The sequence below is a fragment of the Palaemon carinicauda genome, chromosome 44 (assembly GCF_036898095.1).
Source record: "Palaemon carinicauda isolate YSFRI2023 chromosome 44, ASM3689809v2, whole genome shotgun sequence".
In the NCBI taxonomy this organism is placed as follows: Eukaryota; Metazoa; Arthropoda; class Malacostraca; order Decapoda; family Palaemonidae; genus Palaemon; species Palaemon carinicauda.
In genome coordinates this window covers 53,520,379-53,539,876 of record NC_090768.1, presented here as the reverse complement: position 1 = coordinate 53,539,876, position 19,498 = coordinate 53,520,379, and the positions used below count along the sequence as shown (strand labels likewise).

Here is a 19,498-nt window from a genome sequence, read left to right as displayed (position 1 = left end):
TCCCTCTGCAAAGCCAGTCCTGTAGGTTATTCCAACAGAACCACCAGAGAGATAGTATCAGAAAACATAGCATACTAGAGTAAGCCAAGCTTTTCCCTCTGCAAAGCCTGTCATCTAGATTATTCCAACAGAACCACCAGAAAGATTGTTTCTGAAAGAATATATCTAGATATGTGACGTTTGTTCACATGACAAAAAGCCTGTACCTTTTCATCAGGAAACATAGCATACTAGAGTAAGCCAAGCTTTTCCCTCTGCAAAGCCAGTCATCTAGATTATTCCAACAGAACCACCAGAAAGATAGTTTCTGAAAGAATATATCTAGATATCTGACGTTTGTTCACCTGACAAAAAGCCTGTACCTTTTCATCAGGAAACATAGCATACTAGAATAAGCCAAGCTTTTCCCTCTGCAAAGCCAGTCCTGTAGGTTATTCCAACAGAACCACCAGAGAGATAGTATCAGGAAACGTAGCATTCTAGAATAAGCCAAGCTTTTCCCTCTGCAAAGCCAGTCATCTAGATTATTCCAACTGAACCACCAGAAAGATAGTTTCTGAAAGAATAGATCTAGGTATCCGACGTTTGTTCACCTGACAAAAAGCCTGTACCTTTTCATCAGGAAACAGCATACTAGAATAAGCCAAGCTTTTCCCTCTGCAAAGCCAGTCTAGTAGGTTATTCCAACAGAACCACCAGAGAGATAGTATCAGGAAACAGCATTCTAGAATAAGCCAAGCTTTTCCCTCTGCAAAACCAGTCATCTAGATTATTCCAACTGAACCACCAGAAAGATAGTTTCTGGAAGAATATATCTATATCTAGATATCTGACGTTTGTTCACTTGACAAAAAGCCTGTACCTTTTCATCAGCAAACATAGCATACTAGAATAAGCCAAGCTTTTCCCTCTGCAAAGCCAATTCTGTAGTTTATTCCAACAGAACCACCAGAAAGATAGTATGAGTAAACATAGCATGCTAGAATAAGCCAAGCTTATCCCTCTGCAAAGCCAGTCATCTAGATTATTCCAACAGAACCACCAGAAAGATTGTTTCTGAAAGAATATATCTAGATATCCGACGTTTGTTTACCTGACAAAAAGCCTGTACCTTTTCATCAGGAAACATAGTATACTAGAATAAGCCAAGCTTTTCCCTCTGCAAAGCCAGTCTTTTAGGGTATTCCAACAGAACCATCAGAGAGATAGTATCAGGAAACATAGCATACTAGAGTAAGCCAAGCTTTTCCCTCTGCAAAACCAGTCATCTAGATTATTCCAACAGAACCACCAGAAAGATAGTTTCTGAAAGAATAGATCTAGATATCTGACGTTTGTTCACCTGACAAAAAGCCTGTACCTTTTCATCAGGAAACATAGCATACTAGAATAAGCGAAGCTTTTCCCACTGCAAAGCCAGTCATCTGGAATATTCCAACAGAACCACCAGAAAGATAGTATCTGAAAGAATAGATCTAGATATCTGACGTTTGTTCACCTAACAAAAAGCCTGTACCTTTTCATCAGAAAACATAGCATACTAGAATAAGCGAAGCTTTTCCCTCTGCAAAGCCAGTCATCTGGAATATTCCAACAGAACCACCAGAAAGATAGTATCTGAAAGAATAGATCTAGATATCTGACATTTGTTCACCTGACAAAAAGCCTGTACCTTTTCATCAGGAAACATAGCATACTAGAATAAGCCAAGCTTTTCCCTCTGCAAAGCCAGTTCTGTAGGTTATTCCAACATAACCACCAGAGAGATAGTATCAGGAAACATAGCATACTAGAGTAAGCCAAGCTTTTCCCTCTGCAAAGCCAGTCATCTAGATTATTCCAACAGAACCACCAGAAAGATATTTTCTGAAAGAATATATCTAGATATCTGACGTTTGTTCACCTGACAAAAAGCCTGTACCTTTTCATCAGGAAACATAGCATACTAGAATAAGCCAAGCATTTCCCTCTGCAAAGCCAGTTCTGTAGTTTATTCCAACAGAACCACCAGAAAGATAGTATCAGGAAACATAGCATTCTAGAATAAGCCAAGCTTTTCCCTCTGCAAAGCCAGTTCTGTAGTTTATTCCAACAGAACCACCAGAGAGATAGTATCAGGAAACATAGCATACTAGAGTAAGCCAAGCTTTTCCCTCTGCAAAGCCATTCATCTAGATTATTCCAACAGAACCACCAGAAAGATTGTTTCTGAAAGAATATATCTAGATATCTGACGTTTGTTCACCTGACAAAAAGCCTGTACCTTTTCATCAGGAAACATAGCATACTAGAATAAGCCAAGCTTTTCCCTCTGCAAAGCCAGTCCTGTAGGTTATTCCAACAGAACCACCAGAGAGATAGTATCAGAAAACATAGCATACTAGAGTAAGCCAAGCTTTTCCCTCTGCAAAGCCTGTCATCTAGATTATTCCAACAGAACCACCAGAAAGATTGTTTCTGAAAGAATATATCTAGATATGTGACGTTTGTTCACCTGACAAAAAGCCTGTACCTTTTCTTCAGGAAACATAGCATACTAGAGTAAGCCAAGCTTTTCCCTCTGCAAAGCCAGTCATCTAGATTATTCCAACAGAACCACCAGAAAGATAGTTTCTGAAAGAATATATATAGATATCTGACGTTTGTTCACCTGACAAAAAGCCTGTACCTTTTCATCAGGAAACATAGCATACTAGAATAAGCCAAGCTTTTCCCTCTGCAAAGCCAGTCCTGTAGGTTATTCCAACAGAACCACCAGAGAGATAGTATCAGGAAACGTAGCATTCTAGAATAAGCCAAGCTTTTCCCTCTGCAAAGCCAGTCATCTAGATTATTCCAACTGAACCACCAGAAAGATAGTTTCTGAAAGAATAGATCTAGGTATCCGACGTTTGTTCACCTGACAAAAAGCCTGTACCTTTTCATCAGGAAACATAGCATACTAGAATAAGCCAAGCTTTTCCCTCTGCAAAGCCAGTCTAGTAGGTTATTCCAACAGAACCACCAGAGAGATAGTATCAGGAAACAGCATTCTAGAATAAGCCAAGCTTTTCCCTCTGCAAAACCACTCATCTAGATTATTCCAACTGAACCTCCAGAAAGATAGTTTCTGAAAGAATATATCTAGATATCTTACGTTTGTTCACTTGACAAAAAGCCTGTACCTTTTCATCAGCAAACATAGCTTACTAGAATAAGCCAAGCTTTTCCCTCTGCAAAGCCAGTTCTGTAGTTTATTCCAACAGAACCACCAGAAAGATAGTATGAGTAAACATAGCATGCTAGAATAAGCCAAGCTTATCCCTCTGCAAAGCCAGTCATCTAGATTATTCCAACAGAACCACCAGAAAGATTGTTTCTGAAAGAATATATCTAGATATCCGACGTTTGTTTACCTTACAAAAAGCCTATACCTTTTCATCAGGAAACATAGTATACTAGAATAAGCCAAGCTTTTCCCTCTGCAAAGCCAGTCTTTTAGGGTATTCCAACAGAACCACCAGAGAGATAGTATCAGGAAACATAACATACTAGAGTAAGCCAAGCTTTTCCCTCTGCAAAGCCAGTCATCTAGATTATTCCAACAGAACCACCAGAAAGATAGTTTCTGAAAGAATAGATCTAGATATCTGACGTTTGTTCACCTGACAAAAAGCCTGTACCTTTTCATCAGGAAACATAGCATACTAGAATAAGCGAAGCTTTTCCCTCTGCAAAGCCAGTCCTTTACGTTATTCCAACAGAACCACCAGAGAGATAGTATCAGGAAACATAGCATACTAGAGTAAGCCAAGCTTATCCCTCTGCAAAGCCAGTCATCTAGATTATTCCAACAGAACCACCAGAAAGATAGTTTCTGAAAGAATAGATCTAGATATCTGACGTTTGTTCACCTGACAAAAAGCCTGTACCTTTTCATCAGGAAACATAGCATACTAGAATAAGCGAAGCTTTTCCCTCTGCAAAGCCAGTCATCTGGAATATTCCAACAGAACCACCAGAAAGATAGTATCTGAAAGAATAGATCTAGATATCTGACGTTTGTTCACCTGACAAAAAGCCTGTACCTTTTCATCAGGAAACATAGCATACTAGAATAAGCCAAGCTTTTCCCTCTGCAAAGCCAGTTCTGTAGGTTATTCCAACATGACCACCAGAGAGATAGTATCAGGAAACATAGCATACTAGAGTAAGCCAAGCTTTTCCCTCTGCAAAGCCATTCATCTAGATTATTCCAACAGAACCACCAGAAAGATTGTTTCTGAAAGAATATATCTAGATATCTGACGTTTGTTCACCTGACAAAAAGCCTGTTCCTTTTCATCAGGAAACATAGCATACTAGAATAAGCCAAGCTTTTCCCTCTGCAAAGCCAGTCCTGTAGGTTATTCCAACAGAACCACCAGGAAGATAGTATGAGGAAACCTAGCCTTCTAGAATAAGCCAAGCTTTTCCCTCTGCAAAGCCAGTCATCTAGATTATTCCAACAGAACCACCCGAAAGATAGTATCTGAAAGAATAGATCTAGATATCCGACGTTTGTTCACATGACAAAAATCCTGTACCTTTTCATCAGGAAACATAGCATACTAGAATAAGCCAAGCTTTTCCCTCTGCAAAGCCAGTCCTTTACGTTATTCCAAGCAGAACCACCAGAAAGATAGTATCTGAAACAATAGATCTAGATATCCGACATTTGTTCACCTGACAAAAAGTCTGTACCTTTTCATCAGGAAACATAGCCTACTAGAATAAGCCAAGCTTTTCCCTCTGCAAAGCCAGTCATTTAGATTATTCCAACAGAACCACCAGAAAGATAGTATCTGAAAAAATAGATCTAGATATCCGACATTTGTTCACATGACAAAAAGCCTGTACCTTTTCATCAGGGAACATAGCATACGAGATTAAGCTAAGCTTTTCCCTTTGTAAAGCCAGTCATGTAGGTTTTTCCAAGCATGCTTCAGACTGGTTTGGATTTGCTGTAAGATATCTTGCCATTCCATTGAAAGGAGCCTGGTGATAAATAATTCGGATGTGCTATAAGAACTCTCGCCATTCCACTGAAAGGACCCAAGTGATTGATAATCGGATGTGCTGTAAGAACTCTCGCCATTCCACTGATAGGAGTCAAGTGATTGATAATCGGATGTGCTGTAAGAACTCTCGCCATTCCACTGAAAGGAGCTAGGTGATTGATAATCGGATGTGCTGTAAGAACTCTTGCCATTCCACTGATAGGAGCCAAGTGATTGATAATCGGATGTGCTGTAAGAAATCTTGCTATTCCACTGAAAGGAGCCAGGTGATTGATAATCGGATGTGCTGTAAGAACTCTTGCCATTCCACTGATAGGAGCCAAGTGATTGATAATCGGATGTGCTGTAAGAACTCTCGCCATTCCACTGATAGGAGTCAAGTGATTGATAATCGGATGTGCTGTAAGAACTCTCGCCATTCCACTGAAAGGACCCAAGTGATTGATAATCGGATGTGCTGTAAGAACTCTCGCCATTCCACTGATAGGAGCCAAGTGATTGATAATCGGATGTGCTGTAAGAACTCTCGCCATTCCACTGATAGGAGTCAAGTGATTGATAATCGGATGTGCTGTAAGAACTCTCGCCATTCCACTGAAAGGAGCTAGGTGATTGATAATCGGATGTGCTGTAAGAACTCTTGCCATTCCACTGATAGGAGCCAAGTGATTGATAATCGGATGTGCTGTAAGAACTCTCGCCATTCCACTGAAAGGACCCAAGTGATTGATAATCGGATGTGCTGTAAGAACTCTCGCCATTCCACTGATAGGAGTCAAGTGATTGATAATCGGATGTGCTGTAAGAACTCTCGCCATTCCACTGAAAGGACCCAAGTGATTGATAATCGGATGTGCTGTAAGAACTCTCGCCATTCCACTGAAAGGAGCTAGGTGATTGATAATCGGATGTGCTGTAAGAACTCTCGCCATTCCACTGATAGGAGTCAAGTGATTGATAATCGGATGTGCTGTAAGAACTCTCGCCATTCCACTGAAAGGAGCTAGGTGATTGATAATCGGATGTGCTGTAAGAACTCTCGCCATTCCACTGAAAGGAGCTAGGTGATTGATAATCGGATGTGCTGTAAGAAATCTCGCCATTCCACTGAGCTGACCAATAAGAATCACCGCCAGGCAGCCAGCCAGGTAAATCAGAATCCTGTATCAAATCATCACCATCGCCATTCCAAAAACCCTCCTCATCCACCTGAGAGTTGTCAGGTAATGGAAACTGAGGTGACCAATCACGTAGGGGAACTAAATTCTCATTAATCCAATCAGCGTAATATTCTTCAAATTCGTGGGCATATATGATATCTCTGAGTTGGTGTTTATCTAGTTGGTAATTTTTTAGAGCAGCATCTAATAGTGTGATGAGATGCCCATAGATGACATCGTAGGCATCATTAGAGTTCATTAACTCTTTGTTTAGTGCATCCAACTCCTCTTCGAGCTCTCTTATCCTATTGTGTAACGATTCTTCGATTTCATTTGCTTCAAGTTTCTTTTTCTGTCGACGTATTTGAGAATCCTTTTTCTTGATTATTTTTTCCAACTCTATGATTCGAATATTCAGATTTTGTATTTCACTTTGTTTATCCTTTTCGATGTAGGCCTCATTTCTTTTCTTTCTTGTCTTAAGTTCTTTGATTATTCTCTTCTTTTCTTCTATTATTTTCTTCTTTTCTTCTATTATTCCCTTCTGTTCTTCTTTCTGTTTTTGTAGTCTGTCTATTTCCTTTTGTTTCTTTTCTTCCATTGACCTTTTATCTTCTTTACATATTTCCAGGTCCTGTTTCAGTCGATTTCTCTGAGACGCAATAGCCTCCTTATCTAGTTTTAGCTTCTGATTATAGCTCTGTAATTTTTGCAATTCACGTAGAAGCCTATCATTTTCATTGAACTGCCCTTTTTCTTTCTTTCTGTCATAAAGTTCCTCTATTATTCTTTTCTTTTCTTCTATGACTTTGTTTAGTCTGTCTATTTCCTTTTGTTTCTTTTCTTCGATTGACCTTTTATCTTTTTTACATATTTCCAGGTCCTGTTTCAGTCGATTTCTCTGAGACGCAATAGCCTTCTTGTCTAGTTTTAGCTTCTGATTATAGCTCTGTAATTTTTGCAATTCACGCTGAAGCTTATTTTCATTGTACTGTCCTATTTCATTCTCTCTGCGCAGTTCCTCCAGTTCCACTATTATTCTTTTTAATTGTTCTTTTTTCCACTCCAATTCCTTAATTTCTTTTATTTCTTCTTCCACATACCTTATCAGTTGCTCAATTTTTTGAAACAGTTCCTCCTCCATCCTTTTAAGTTTTAATTGTGCATCCAGTCTCCTATCCAGTTGCTCTTTTCCTCTTAATATGTCTTCTATCATCCTATTCAACACATCAATTTCTTTTAATTTTTCTTCCCTTTCCCTTTTCAGTTCCTCATTTTCTTTTAACAGTTCATCCTGTATCCTTTTCATTTCTAATCGTTCATCCACTATCCTTTCCAGTACCTCTTTGCTTTTTAATTGTTCTTCTATCATCTTTTTAATTTTTAATAGTGCATCCAGTATCCTATCCAGTTGCTCTTTTCTTTTTAATATGTCTTCTATTATCCTATTCCTCACATCAATTTTTTTTAATCTTTCTTCCCCTTTCCTTTTCATTTCCTCATTTACTTTTAACAGTTCATCCTTTCTCCTTTTCATTTCTAATCGTTGATCCTCTATCCTTTTCAGTACCTCTTTTCTATTTAATTGTTCTTCTATCATCCTTTGCCTTTCCTCAGTTTGTTTTAATATTTCATTTTTACTTTTCATTTCAGAAAACATTTTTTCATACCTTCGTGTGTAGGCAAAGGCTTCCGCTAGCATTTCATACCTAACGTATATTTTAGAACTTTCCATCGGGTGGTGATGTGTATTTCGCGTCTCTTTCCCCACCTTTCTATCTCTTGGTGGGGTGATTCCATAACATTCACTCCATTTTGGGGACTCTCTGCATGTCATTTCCGCTGACTTTTTACCGAAAATGTCTCTTAGACGTTGAAGAATTCGCCACGACATGAACGGTTTTAGTCCCTCCTGTAATTCTGATTTCTTCTCATGCCTCTGTATATCACCACTCAATCCGTCTAAATGGCCTGTTTTCTTCCTATTGATTATAGAAGCAGCAAGGGCTGTGAATTGGTCAAGTTTCTCGTTCATTCGAGTGAGCTCTTCGTCGTCAATCCTCTGCCATAACCTGTCAATTTCTTTGAGTTGGTGTATATGTAGTTGGTCATTATTTAGAGCAGCATCTAATAGAGTGATGGGATGCCCATAGATGACATCGTTTTGATCATTAGAGTTCATTAACTCTCTGTTTAGTGCATCCAACTCCTCTTGGAGCTCTCTGGTCCTATTATGTAACGATTGTTCGATTTCCTTTGCTTCAAGTTCCTTTTTCTGTCGACGTATTTGGGAATCCTTTTTCTTGATTTTCTTTTTCAACTTTATGATACGATTATTTAGATTTTGTATTTCACTTTGTTTATCCTTTTCGATGTAGGCCTCATTTCTTTTCTTTCTTGTCTTAAGTTCTTTGATTATTCTCTTCTTTTCTTCTATTATTCCCTTCTGTTCTTCATTCTGTTTTTTTAGTCTGTCTATTTCCTTTTGTTTCTTTTCTTCGATTGACCTTCTATCTTCTTTACATATTTCCAGGTCCTGTTTCAGTCGATTTCTCTTTGACGCAATAGCCTTCTTGTCTAGTTTCAGCTTCTGATTATAGCTCTGTAATTTTTGCAATTCACGTAGAAGCCTATCATTTTCATTGAACTGCCCTTTTTCTTTCTTTCTGTCATAAAGTTCCTCTATTATTCTTTTCTTTTCTTCTATGACTTTGTTTAGTCTGTCTATTTCCTTTTGTTTCTTTTCTTCGATTGACCTTTTATTTTTTTTACATATTTCCAGGTCCTGTTTCAGTCGATTTCTCTGAGACGCAATAGCCTTCTTGTCTAGTTTTAGCTTCTGATTATAGCTCTGTAAATTTTGCAATTCACGCTGAAGCTTATTTTCATTGTACTGTCCTATTTCATTCTCTCTGCGCAGTTCCTCCAGTTCCACTATTATTCTTTTTAATTGTTCTTTTTTCCACTCCAATTCCTTAATTTCTTTTATTTCTTCTTCCACATACCTTATCAGTTGCTCAATTTTTTGAAACATTTCCTCCCCCATCCTTTTAAGTTTTAATTGTGCATCCAGTCTCCTATCCAGTTGCTCTTTTCCTCTTAATATGTCTTCTATCATCCTATTCAACACATCAATTTCTTTTAATTTTTCTTCCCTTTCCCTTTTCAGTTCCTCATTTTCTTTTAACAGTTCATCCTGTATCCTTTTCCTTTCTAATCGTTCATCCTCTATCCTTTTCGGTACCTCTTTTCTTTTTAATTGTTCTTCTATCATCCTTTGCCTTTCCTCAGTTTGTTTTATTTCATTTTTACTTTTCATTTCAGAAAACATTTTTTCATACCTTCGTGTGTAGGCAAAGGCTTCCGCTAGCATTTCATACCTAACGTATATTTTAGAACTTTCCATCGGGTGGTGATGTGTAGTTCGCGTCTCTTTCCCCACCTTTCTATCTCTTGGTGGGGTGATTCCATAACATTCACTCCATTTTGGGGACTCTCTGCATGTCATTTCCGCTGACTTTTTACCGAAAATGTCTCTTAGACGTTGAAGAATTCGCCACGACATGAACGGTTTTAGTCCCTCCTGTAATTCTGATTTCTTCTCATGCCTCTGTATATCACCACTCAATCCGTCTAAATGGCCTGTTTTCTTCCTATTGATTATAGAAGCAGCAAGGGCTGTGAATTGGTCAAGTTTCTCGTTCATTCGAGTGAGCTCTTCGTCGTCAATCCTCTGCCATAACCTGTCAATTTCTTTGAGTTGGTGTATATGTAGTTGGTCATTATTTAGAGCAGCATCTAATAGAGTGATGGGATGCCCATAGATGACATCGTTTTGATCATTAGAGTTCATTAACTCTCTGTTTAGTGCATCCAACTCCTCTTGGAGCTCTCTGGTCCTATTATGTAACGATTGTTCGATTTCCTTTGCTTCAAGTTCCTTTTTCTGTCGACGTATTTGGGAATCCTTTTTCTTGATTTTCTTTTTCAACTTTATGATACGATTATTTAGATTTTGTATTTCACTTTGTTTATCCTTTTCGATGTAGGCCTCATTTCTTTTCTTTCTTGTCTTAAGTTCTTTGATTATTCTCTTCTTTTCTTCTATTATTCCCTTCTGTTCTTCATTCTGTTTTTTTAGTCTGTCTATTTCCTTTTGTTTCTTTTCTTCGATTGACCTTCTATCTTCTTTACATATTTCCAGGTCCTGTTTCAGTCGATTTCTCTTTGACGCAATAGCCTTCTTGTCTAGTTTTAGCTTCTGATTATAGCTCTGTAATTTTTGCAATTCACGTTGAAGCCTATCATTTTCATTGAACTGCCCTTTTTCTTTCTTTCTGTCATAAAGTTCCTCTATTATTCTTTTCTTTTCTTCTATGACTTTGTTTAGTCTGTCTATTTCCTTTTGTTTCTTTTCTTCGATTGACCTTTTATTTTTTTTACATATTTCCAGGTCCTGTTTCAGTCGATTTCTCTTTGACGCTATAGCCTTCTTGTCTAGTTTTAGCTTCTGATTATAGCTCTGTAATTTTTGCAATTCACGTTGAAGCCTATCATTTTCATTGAACTGCCCTTTTTCTTTCTTTCTGTCATAAAGTTCCTCTATTATTCTTTTCTTTTCTTCTATGACTTTGTTTAGTCTGTCTATTTCCTTTTGTTTCTTTTCTTCGATTGACCTTCTATCTTCTTTACATATTTCCAGGTCCTGTTTCAGTCGATTTCTCTTTGACGCAATAGCCTTCTTGTCTAGTTTTAGCTTCTGATTATAGCTCTGTAATTTTTGCAATTCACGCTGAAGCTTATTTTCATTGTACTGTCCTATTTCATTCTCTCTGCGCAGTTCCTCCAGTTCCACTATTATTCTTTTTAATTGTTCTTTTTTCCACTCCAATTCCTTAATTTCTTTTATTTCTTCTTCCACATACCTTATCAGTTGCTCAATTTTTTGAAACATTTCCTCCCCCATCCTTTTAAGTTTTAATTGTGCATCCAGTCTCCTATCCAGTTGCTCTTTTCCTCTTAATATGTCTTCTATCATCCTATTCAACACATCAATTTCTTTTAATTTTTCTTCCCTTTCCCTTTTCAGTTCCTCATTTTCTTTTAACAGTTCATCCTGTATCCTTTTCCTTTCTAATCGTTCATCCACTATCCTTTCCAGTACCTCTTTGCTTTTTAATTGTTCTTCTATCATCCTTTTAATTTTTAATAGTGCATCCAGTATCCTATCCAGTTGCTCTTTTCTTTTTAATATGTCTTCTATTATCCTATTCCTCACATCAATATTTTTTAATATTTCTTCCCCTTCCCTTTTCATTTCCTCATTTACTTTTAACAGTTCATCCTTTCTCCTTTTCATTTCTAATCGTTGATCCTCTATCCTTTTCAGTACCTCTTTTCTATTTAATTGTTCTTCTATCATCCTTTGCCTTTCCTCAGTTTGTTTTAATATTTCATTTTTACTTTTCATTTCAGAAAACATTTTTTCATACCTTCGTGTGTAGGCAAAGGCTTCCGCTAGCATTTCATACCTAACGTATATTTTAGAACTTTCCATCGGGTGGTGATGTGTAGTTTGCGTCTCTTTCCCCACCTTTCTATCTCTTGGTGGGGTGATTCCATAACATTCACTCCATTTTGGGGACTCTCTGCATGTCATTTCCGCTGACTTTTTACCGAAAAGGTCTCTTAGACGCTGAAGACTTCGCCACGACATGAACGGTTTTAGTCCCTCCTGTAATTCTGATTTCTTCTCATGCCTCTGTATATCACCACTCAATCCGTCTAAATGGCCTGTTTTCTTCCTATTGATTATAGAAGCAGCAAGGGCTGTGAATTGGTCAAGTTTCTCGTTCATTCGAGTGAGCTCTTCGTCGTCAATCCTCTGCCATAACCTGTCAATTTCTTTGAGTTGGTGTATATGTAGTTGGTCATTATTTAGAGCAGCATCTAATAGAGTGATGGGATGCCCATAGATGACATCGTTTTGATCATTAGAGTTCATTAACTCTCTGTTTAGTGCATCCAACTCCTCTTGGAGCTCTCTGGTCCTATTATGTAACGATTGTTCGATTTCCTTTGCTTCAAGTTCCTTTTTCTGTCGACGTATTTGGGAATCCTTTTTCTTGATTTTCTTTTTCAACTTTATGATACGATTATTTAGATTTTGTATTTCACTTTGTTTATCCTTTTCGATGTAGGCCTCATTTCTTTTCTTTCTTGTCTTAAGTTCTTTGATTATTCTCTTCTTTTCTTCTATTATTCCCTTCTGTTCTTCATTCTGTTTTTTTAGTCTGTCTATTTCCTTTTGTTTCTTTTCTTCGATTGACCTTCTATCTTCTTTACATATTTCCAGGTCCTGTTTCAGTCGATTTCTCTTTGACGCAATAGCCTTCTTGTCTAGTTTTAGCTTCTGATTATAGCTCTGTAATTTTTGCAATTCACGTTGAAGCCTATCATTTTCATTGAACTGCCCTTTTTCTTTCTTTCTGTCATAAAGTTCCTCTATTATTCTTTTCTTTTCTTCTATGACTTTGTTTAGTCTGTCTATTTCCTTTTGTTTCTTTTCTTCGATTGACCTTCTATCTTCTTTACATATTTCCAGGTCCTGTTTCAGTCGATTTCTCTGAGACGCAATAGCCTTCTTGTCTAGTTTTAGCTTCTGATTATAGCTCTGTAATTTTTGCAATTCACGTTGAAGCCTATCATTTTCATTGAACTGCCCTTTTTCTTTCTTTCTGTCATAAAGTTCCTCTATTATTCTTTTCTTTTCTTCTATGACTTTGTTTAGTCTGTCTATTTCCTTTTGTTTCTTTTCTTCGATTGACCTTCTATCTTCTTTACATATTTCCAGGTCCTGTTTCAGTCGATTTCTCTGAGACGCAATAGCCTTCTTGTCTAGTTTTAGCTTCTGATTATAGCTCTGTAATTTTTGCAATTCATGTTGAAGCCTATCATTTTCATTGAACTGCCCTTTTTCTTTCTTTCTGTCATAAAGTTCCTCTATTATTCTTTTCTTTTCTTCTATGACTTTGTTTAGTCTGTCTATTTCCTTTTGTTTCTTTTCTTCGATTGACCTTCTATCTTCTTTACATATTTCCAGGTCCTGTTTCAGTCGATTTCTCTGAGACGCAATAGCCTTCTTGTCTAGTTTTAGCTTCTGATTATAGCTCTGTAATTTTTGCAATTCACGCTGAAGCTTATTTTCATTGTACTGTCCTATTTCATTCTCTCTGCGCAGTTCCTCCAGTTCCACTATTATTCTTTTTAATTGTTCTTTTTTCCACTCCAATTCCTTAATTTCTTTTATTTCTTCTTCCACATACCTTATCAGTTGCTCAATTTTTTGAAACATTTCCTCCCCCATCCTTTTAAGTTTTAATTGTGCATCCAGTCTCCTATCCAGTTGCTCTTTTCCTCTTAATATGTCTTCTATCATCCTATTCAACACATCAATTTCTTTTAATTTTTCTTCCCTTTCCCTTTTCAGTTCCTCATTTTCTTTTAACAGTTCATCCTGTATCCTTTTCATTTCTAATCGTTCATCCACTATCCTTTCCAGTACCTCTTTGCTTTTTAATTGTTCTTCTATCATCCTTTTAATTTTTAATAGTGCATCCAGTATCCTATCCAGTTGCTCTTTTCTTTTTAATATGTCTTCTATTATCCTATTCCTCACATCAATATTTTTTAATATTTCTTCCCCTTCCCTTTTCATTTCCTCATTTACTTTTAACAGTTCATCCTTTCTCCTTTTCATTTCTAATCGTTGATCCTCTATCCTTTTCAGTACCTCTTTTCTATTTAATTGTTCTTCTATCATCCTTTGCCTTTCCTCAGTTTGTTTTAATATTTCATTTTTACTTTTCATTTCAGAAAACATTTTTTCATACCTTCGTGTGTAGGCAAAGGCTTCCGCTAGCATTTCATACCTAACGTATATTTTAGAACTTTCCATCGGGTGGTGATGTGTAGTTCGCGTCTCATTCCCCACCTTTCTATCTCTTGGTGGGGTGATTCCATAACATTCACTCCATTTTGGGGACTCTCTGCATGTCATTTCCGCTGAATTTTTACCGAAAAGGTCTCTTAGACGTTGAAGACTTCGCCACGACATGAACGGTTTTAGTCCCTCCTGTAATTCTGATTTCCTCTCATGCCTCTGTATATCACCACTCAATCCGTCTAAATGGCCTGTTTTCTTCCTATTGATTATAGAAGCAGCAAGGGCTGTGAATTGGTCAAGTTTCTCGTTCATTCGAGTGAGCTCTTCGTCGTCAATCCTCTGCCATAACCCGTCAATTTCTTTGAGTTGGTGTATATTTAGTTGGTCATTATTTAGAGCAGCATCTAATAGAGTGATGGGATGCCCATAGATGACATCGTTTTGATCATTAGAGTTCATTAACTCTCTGTTTAGTGCATCCAACTCCTCTTGGAGCTCTCTGGTCCTATTATGTAACGATTCTTCGATTTCCTTTGCTTCAAGTTCCTTTTTCTGTCGACGTATTTGGGAATCCTTTTTCTTGATTTTCTTTTTCAACTTTATGATACGATTATTTAGATTTTGTATTTCACTTTGTTTATCCTTTTCGATGTAGGCCTCATTTCTTTTCTTTCTTGTCTTAAGTTCTTTGATTATTCTCTTCTTTTCTTCTATTATTCCCTTCTGTTCTTCATTCTGTTTTTTTAGTCTGTCTATTTCCTTTTGTTTCTTTTCTTCGATTGACCTTCTATCTTCTTTACATATTTCCAGGTCCTGTTTCAGTCGATTTCTCTTTGACGCAATAGCCTTCTTGTCTAGTTTTAGCTTCTGATTATAGCTCTGTAATTTTTGCAATTCACGTTGAAGCCTATCATTTTCATTGAACTGCCCTTTTTCTTTCTTTCTGTCATAAAGTTCCTCTATTATTCTTTTCTTTTCTTCTATGACTTTGTTTAGTCTGTCTATTTCCTTTTGTTTCTTTTCTTCGATTGACCTTTTATCTTTTTTACATATTTCCAGGTCCTGTTTCAGTCGATTTCTCTGAGACGCAATAGCCTTTTTGTCTAGTTTTAGCTTCTGATTATAGCTCTGTAATTTTTGCAATTCACGCTGAAGCTTATTTTCATTGTACTGTCCTATTTCATTCTCTCTGCGCAGTTCCTCCAGTTCCACTATTATTCTTTTTAATTGTTCTTTTTTCCACTCCAATTCCTTAATTTCTTCTATTTCTTCTTCCACATACCTTATCAGTTGCTCAATTTTTTGAAACAGTTCCTCCTCCATCCTTTTAAGTTTTAATTGTGCATCCAGTCTCCTATCCAGTTGCTCTTTTCCTCTTAATATGTCTTCTATCATCCTATTCAACACATCAATTTCTTTTAATTTTTCTTCCCTTTCCCTTTTCAGTTCCTCATTTTCTTTTAACAGTTCATCCTGTATCCTTTTCATTTCTAATCGTTCATCCACTATCCTTTCCAGTACCTCTTTGCTTTTTAATTGTTCTTCTATCATCCTTTTAATTTTTAATAGTGCATCCAGTATCCTATCCAGTTGCTCTTTTCTTTTTAATATGTCTTCTATTATCCTATTCCTCACATCAATATTTTTTAATATTTCTTCCCCTTCCCTTTTCATTTCCTCATTTACTTTTAACAGTTCATCCTTTCTCCTTTTCATTTCTAATCGTTGATCCTCTATCCTTTTCAGTACCTCTTTTCTATTTAATTGTTCTTCTATCATCCTTTGCCTTTCCTCAGTTTGTTTTAATATTTCATTTTTACTTTTCATTTCAGAAAACATTTTTTCATACCTTCGTGTGTAGGCAAAGGCTTCCGCTAGCATTTCATACCTAACGTATATTTTAGAACTTTCCATCGGGTGGTGATGTGTATTTCGCGTCTCTTTCCCCACCTTTCTATCTCTTGGTGGGGTGATTCCATAACATTCACTCCATTTTGGGGACTCTCTGCATGTCATTTCCGCTGACTTTTTACCGAAAATGTCTCTTAGACGTTGAAGAATTCGCCACGACATGAACGGTTTTAGTCCCTCCTGTAATTCTGATTTCTTCTCATGCCTCTGTATATCACCACTCAATCCGTCTAAATGGCCTGTTTTCTTCCTATTGATTATAGAAGCAGCAAGGGCTGTGAATTGGTCAAGTTTCTCGTTCATTCGAGTGAGCTCTTCGTCGTCAATCCTCTGCCATAACCTGTCAATTTCTTTGAGTTGGTGTATATGTAGTTGGTCATTATTTAGAGCAGCATCTAATAGAGTGATGGGATGCCCATAGATGACATCGTTTTGATCATTAGAGTTCATTAACTCTCTGTTTAGTGCATCCAACTCCTCTTGGAGCTCTCTGGTCCTATTATGTAACGATTGTTCGATTTCCTTTGCTTCAAGTTCCTTTTTCTGTCGACGTATTTGGGAATCCTTTTTCTTGATTTTCTTTTTCAACTTTATGATACGATTATTTAGATTTTGTATTTCACTTTGTTTATCCTTTTCGATGTAGGCCTCATTTCTTTTCTTTCTTGTCTTAAGTTCTTTGATTATTCTCTTCTTTTCTTCTATTATTCCCTTCTGTTCTTCATTCTGTTTTTTTAGTCTGTCTATTTCCTTTTGTTTCTTTTCTTCGATTGACCTTCTATCTTCTTTACATATTTCCAGGTCCTGTTTCAGTCGATTTCTCTTTGACGCAATAGCCTTCTTGTCTAGTTTTAGCTTCTGATTATAGCTCTGTAATTTTTGCAATTCACGTTGAAGCCTATCATTTTCATTGAACTGCCCTTTTTCTTTCTTTCTGTCATAAAGTTCCTCTATTATTCTTTTCTTTTCTTCTATGACTTTGTTTAGTCTGTCTATTTCCTTTTGTTTTCTTTTCTTCGATTGACCTTTTATTTTTTTTACATATTTCCAGGTCCTGTTTCAGTCGATTTCTCTTTGACGCAATAGCCTTCTTGTCTAGTTTTAGCTTCTGATTATAGCTCTGTAATTTTTGCAATTCACGTTGAAGCCTATCATTTTCATTGAACTGCCCTTTTTCTTTCTTTCTGTCATAAAGTTCCTCTATTATTCTTTTCTTTTCTTCTATGACTTTGTTTAGTCTGTCTATTTCCTTTTGTTTCTTTTCTTCGATTGACCTTCTATCTTCTTTACATATTTCCAGGTCCTGTTTCAGTCGATTTCTCTGAGACGCAATAGCCTTCTTGTCTAGTTTTAGCTTCTGATTATAGCTCTGTAAATTTTGCAATTCACGCTGAAGCTTATTTTCATTGTACTGTCCTATTTCTTTCTCTCTGCGCAGTTCCTCCAGTTCCACTATTATTCTTTTTAATTGTTCTTTTTTCCACTCCAATTCCTTAATTTCTTCTATTTCTTCTTCCACATACCTTATCAGTTGCTCAATTTTTTGAAACAGTTCCTCCCCCATCCTTTTAAGTTTTAATTGTGCATCCAGTCTCCTATCCAGTTGCTCTTTTCCTCTTAATATGTCTTCTATCATCCTATTCAACACATCAATTTCTTTTAATTTTTCTTCCCTTTCCCTTTTCAGTTCCTCATTTTCTTTTAACAGTTCATCCTGTATCCTTTTCCTTTCTAATCGTTCATCCACTATCCTTTCCAGTACCTCTTTGCTTTTTAATTGTTCTTCTATCATCCTTTTAATTTTTAATAGTGCATCCAGTATCCTATCCAGTTGCTCTTTTCTTTTTAATATGTCTTCTATTATCCTATTCCTCACATCAATATTTTTTAATATTTCTTCCCCTTCCCTTTTCATTTCCTCATTTACTTTTAACAGTTCATCCTTTCTCCTTTTCATTTCTAATCGTTGATCCTCTATCCTTTTCAGTACCTCTTTTCTATTTAATTGTTCTTCTATCATCCTTTGCCTTTCCTCAGTTTGTTTTAATATTTCATTTTTACTTTTCATTTCAGAAAACATTTTTTCATACCTTCGTGTGTAGGCAAAGGCTTCCGCTAGCATTTCATACCTAACGTATATTTTAGAACTTTCCATCGGGTGGTGATGTGTAGTTCGCGTCTCATTCCCCACCTTTCTATCTCTTGGTGGGGTGATTCCATAACATTCACTCCATTTTGGGGACTCTCTGCATGTCATTTCCGCTGACTTTTTACCGAAAATGTCTCTTAGACGTTGAAGACTTCGCCACGACATGAACGGTTTTAGTCCCTCCTGTAATTCTGATTTCTTCGCATGCCTCTGTATATCACCACTCAATCCGTCTAAATAACCTGTTTTCTTCCTATTGATTATAGAAGCAGCAAGGGCTGTGAATTGGTCAAGTTTCTCGTTCATTCGAGTGAGCTCTTCGTCGTCAATCCTCTGCCATAACCCGTCAATCTGCCCCTGGAGCTTATCATGAAAATTGGAGTGGCATTCCGAGAAACTCTTAGAGTGAGGGCCCGTTTCAGTAGCCAAAATTTCATTGTCTTCGAGAAAATCTTTATAAAGCATATAAGAAATTTTATCAACAATTTTTTTCAAAAAATCCACAAACAAGTTATAATCTGCATTGATCGCCATGTTTTATTATCTACAGAGTACAAGTGGATCAGATAAGGTTAAAATAAAAAAAAAAAATTAAAGAGCTGTATTTTTCCTCAACTCCCTGAAGACCTTCCGGATCTCTCTGAGTAGAACATTATCATAGATCATATTGCACTTAAGCTGCTGCTCTCTCTCTCTCTCTCTCTCTCTCTCTCTCTCTCTCTCTCTCTCTCTCTCTCTCTCTCTCTCTCTCTCTCTCTCTCTCATCTTTAATTTATACGAATGTTTTATTCTGAGAGAGAGAGAGAGAGAGAGAGAGGAGAGAGAGAGAGAGAGAGAGAGGAGAGGAGAGAGAGAGAGAGAGAGAGATATGGTATGTTTTGTGGATTCTGTCCATACCAGAGGATGAGCAAGGTCTTCTGAGTCTTCAGATTGAAAATACGTCGGAGACTTGGTAAAGTCTTCAGAGTCTTCAGATTGAAAAAATCGTTGGAGTCTGATGATGAATGATGCCGTTCTGAAGGGATCTAGGAACTGGAGATTCAGCACTCAGAAGGATGAAAAGAGAGAGAGAGAGAGAGAGAGAGAGAGAGAGAGAGAGGAGAGAGAGAGAGAGAGAGAGAGAGAGAGAGAGAGAGAGAGGAGTATGTGGATTTGGTCCATACCAGAGGATGAGTAAAGTCTTCAGAGTCTTCAGATTGAAAATTCGTTGGAGTCTGATGATGAATGAATGATGCCGTTCTAAAGGCTCTATAAAAGAAGATTTCCCACCCGCTGCAGGCGAAGTCATTCCTCC

General features: G+C 37.1%; 1 protein-coding gene across 1 annotated transcript; it reads right to left on the bottom strand.

Annotated features, from left to right (window-relative positions):
- Positions 1–4,907: 4,907 nt before the first annotated feature.
- LOC137634424 (golgin subfamily B member 1-like) lies at positions 4,908–18,738 on the bottom strand. Its single transcript, XM_068366819.1, has 2 exons — positions 17,081–18,738; positions 4,908–16,989 (listed from the first exon to the last, which is right to left on the bottom strand). The coding sequence occupies exons 1-2, from the start codon at positions 18,736–18,738 to the stop codon at positions 4,908–4,910; spliced, it is 13,740 nt and encodes a 4,579-aa protein (XP_068222920.1).
- Between the last annotated feature and the right edge of the window lie 760 nt (positions 18,739–19,498).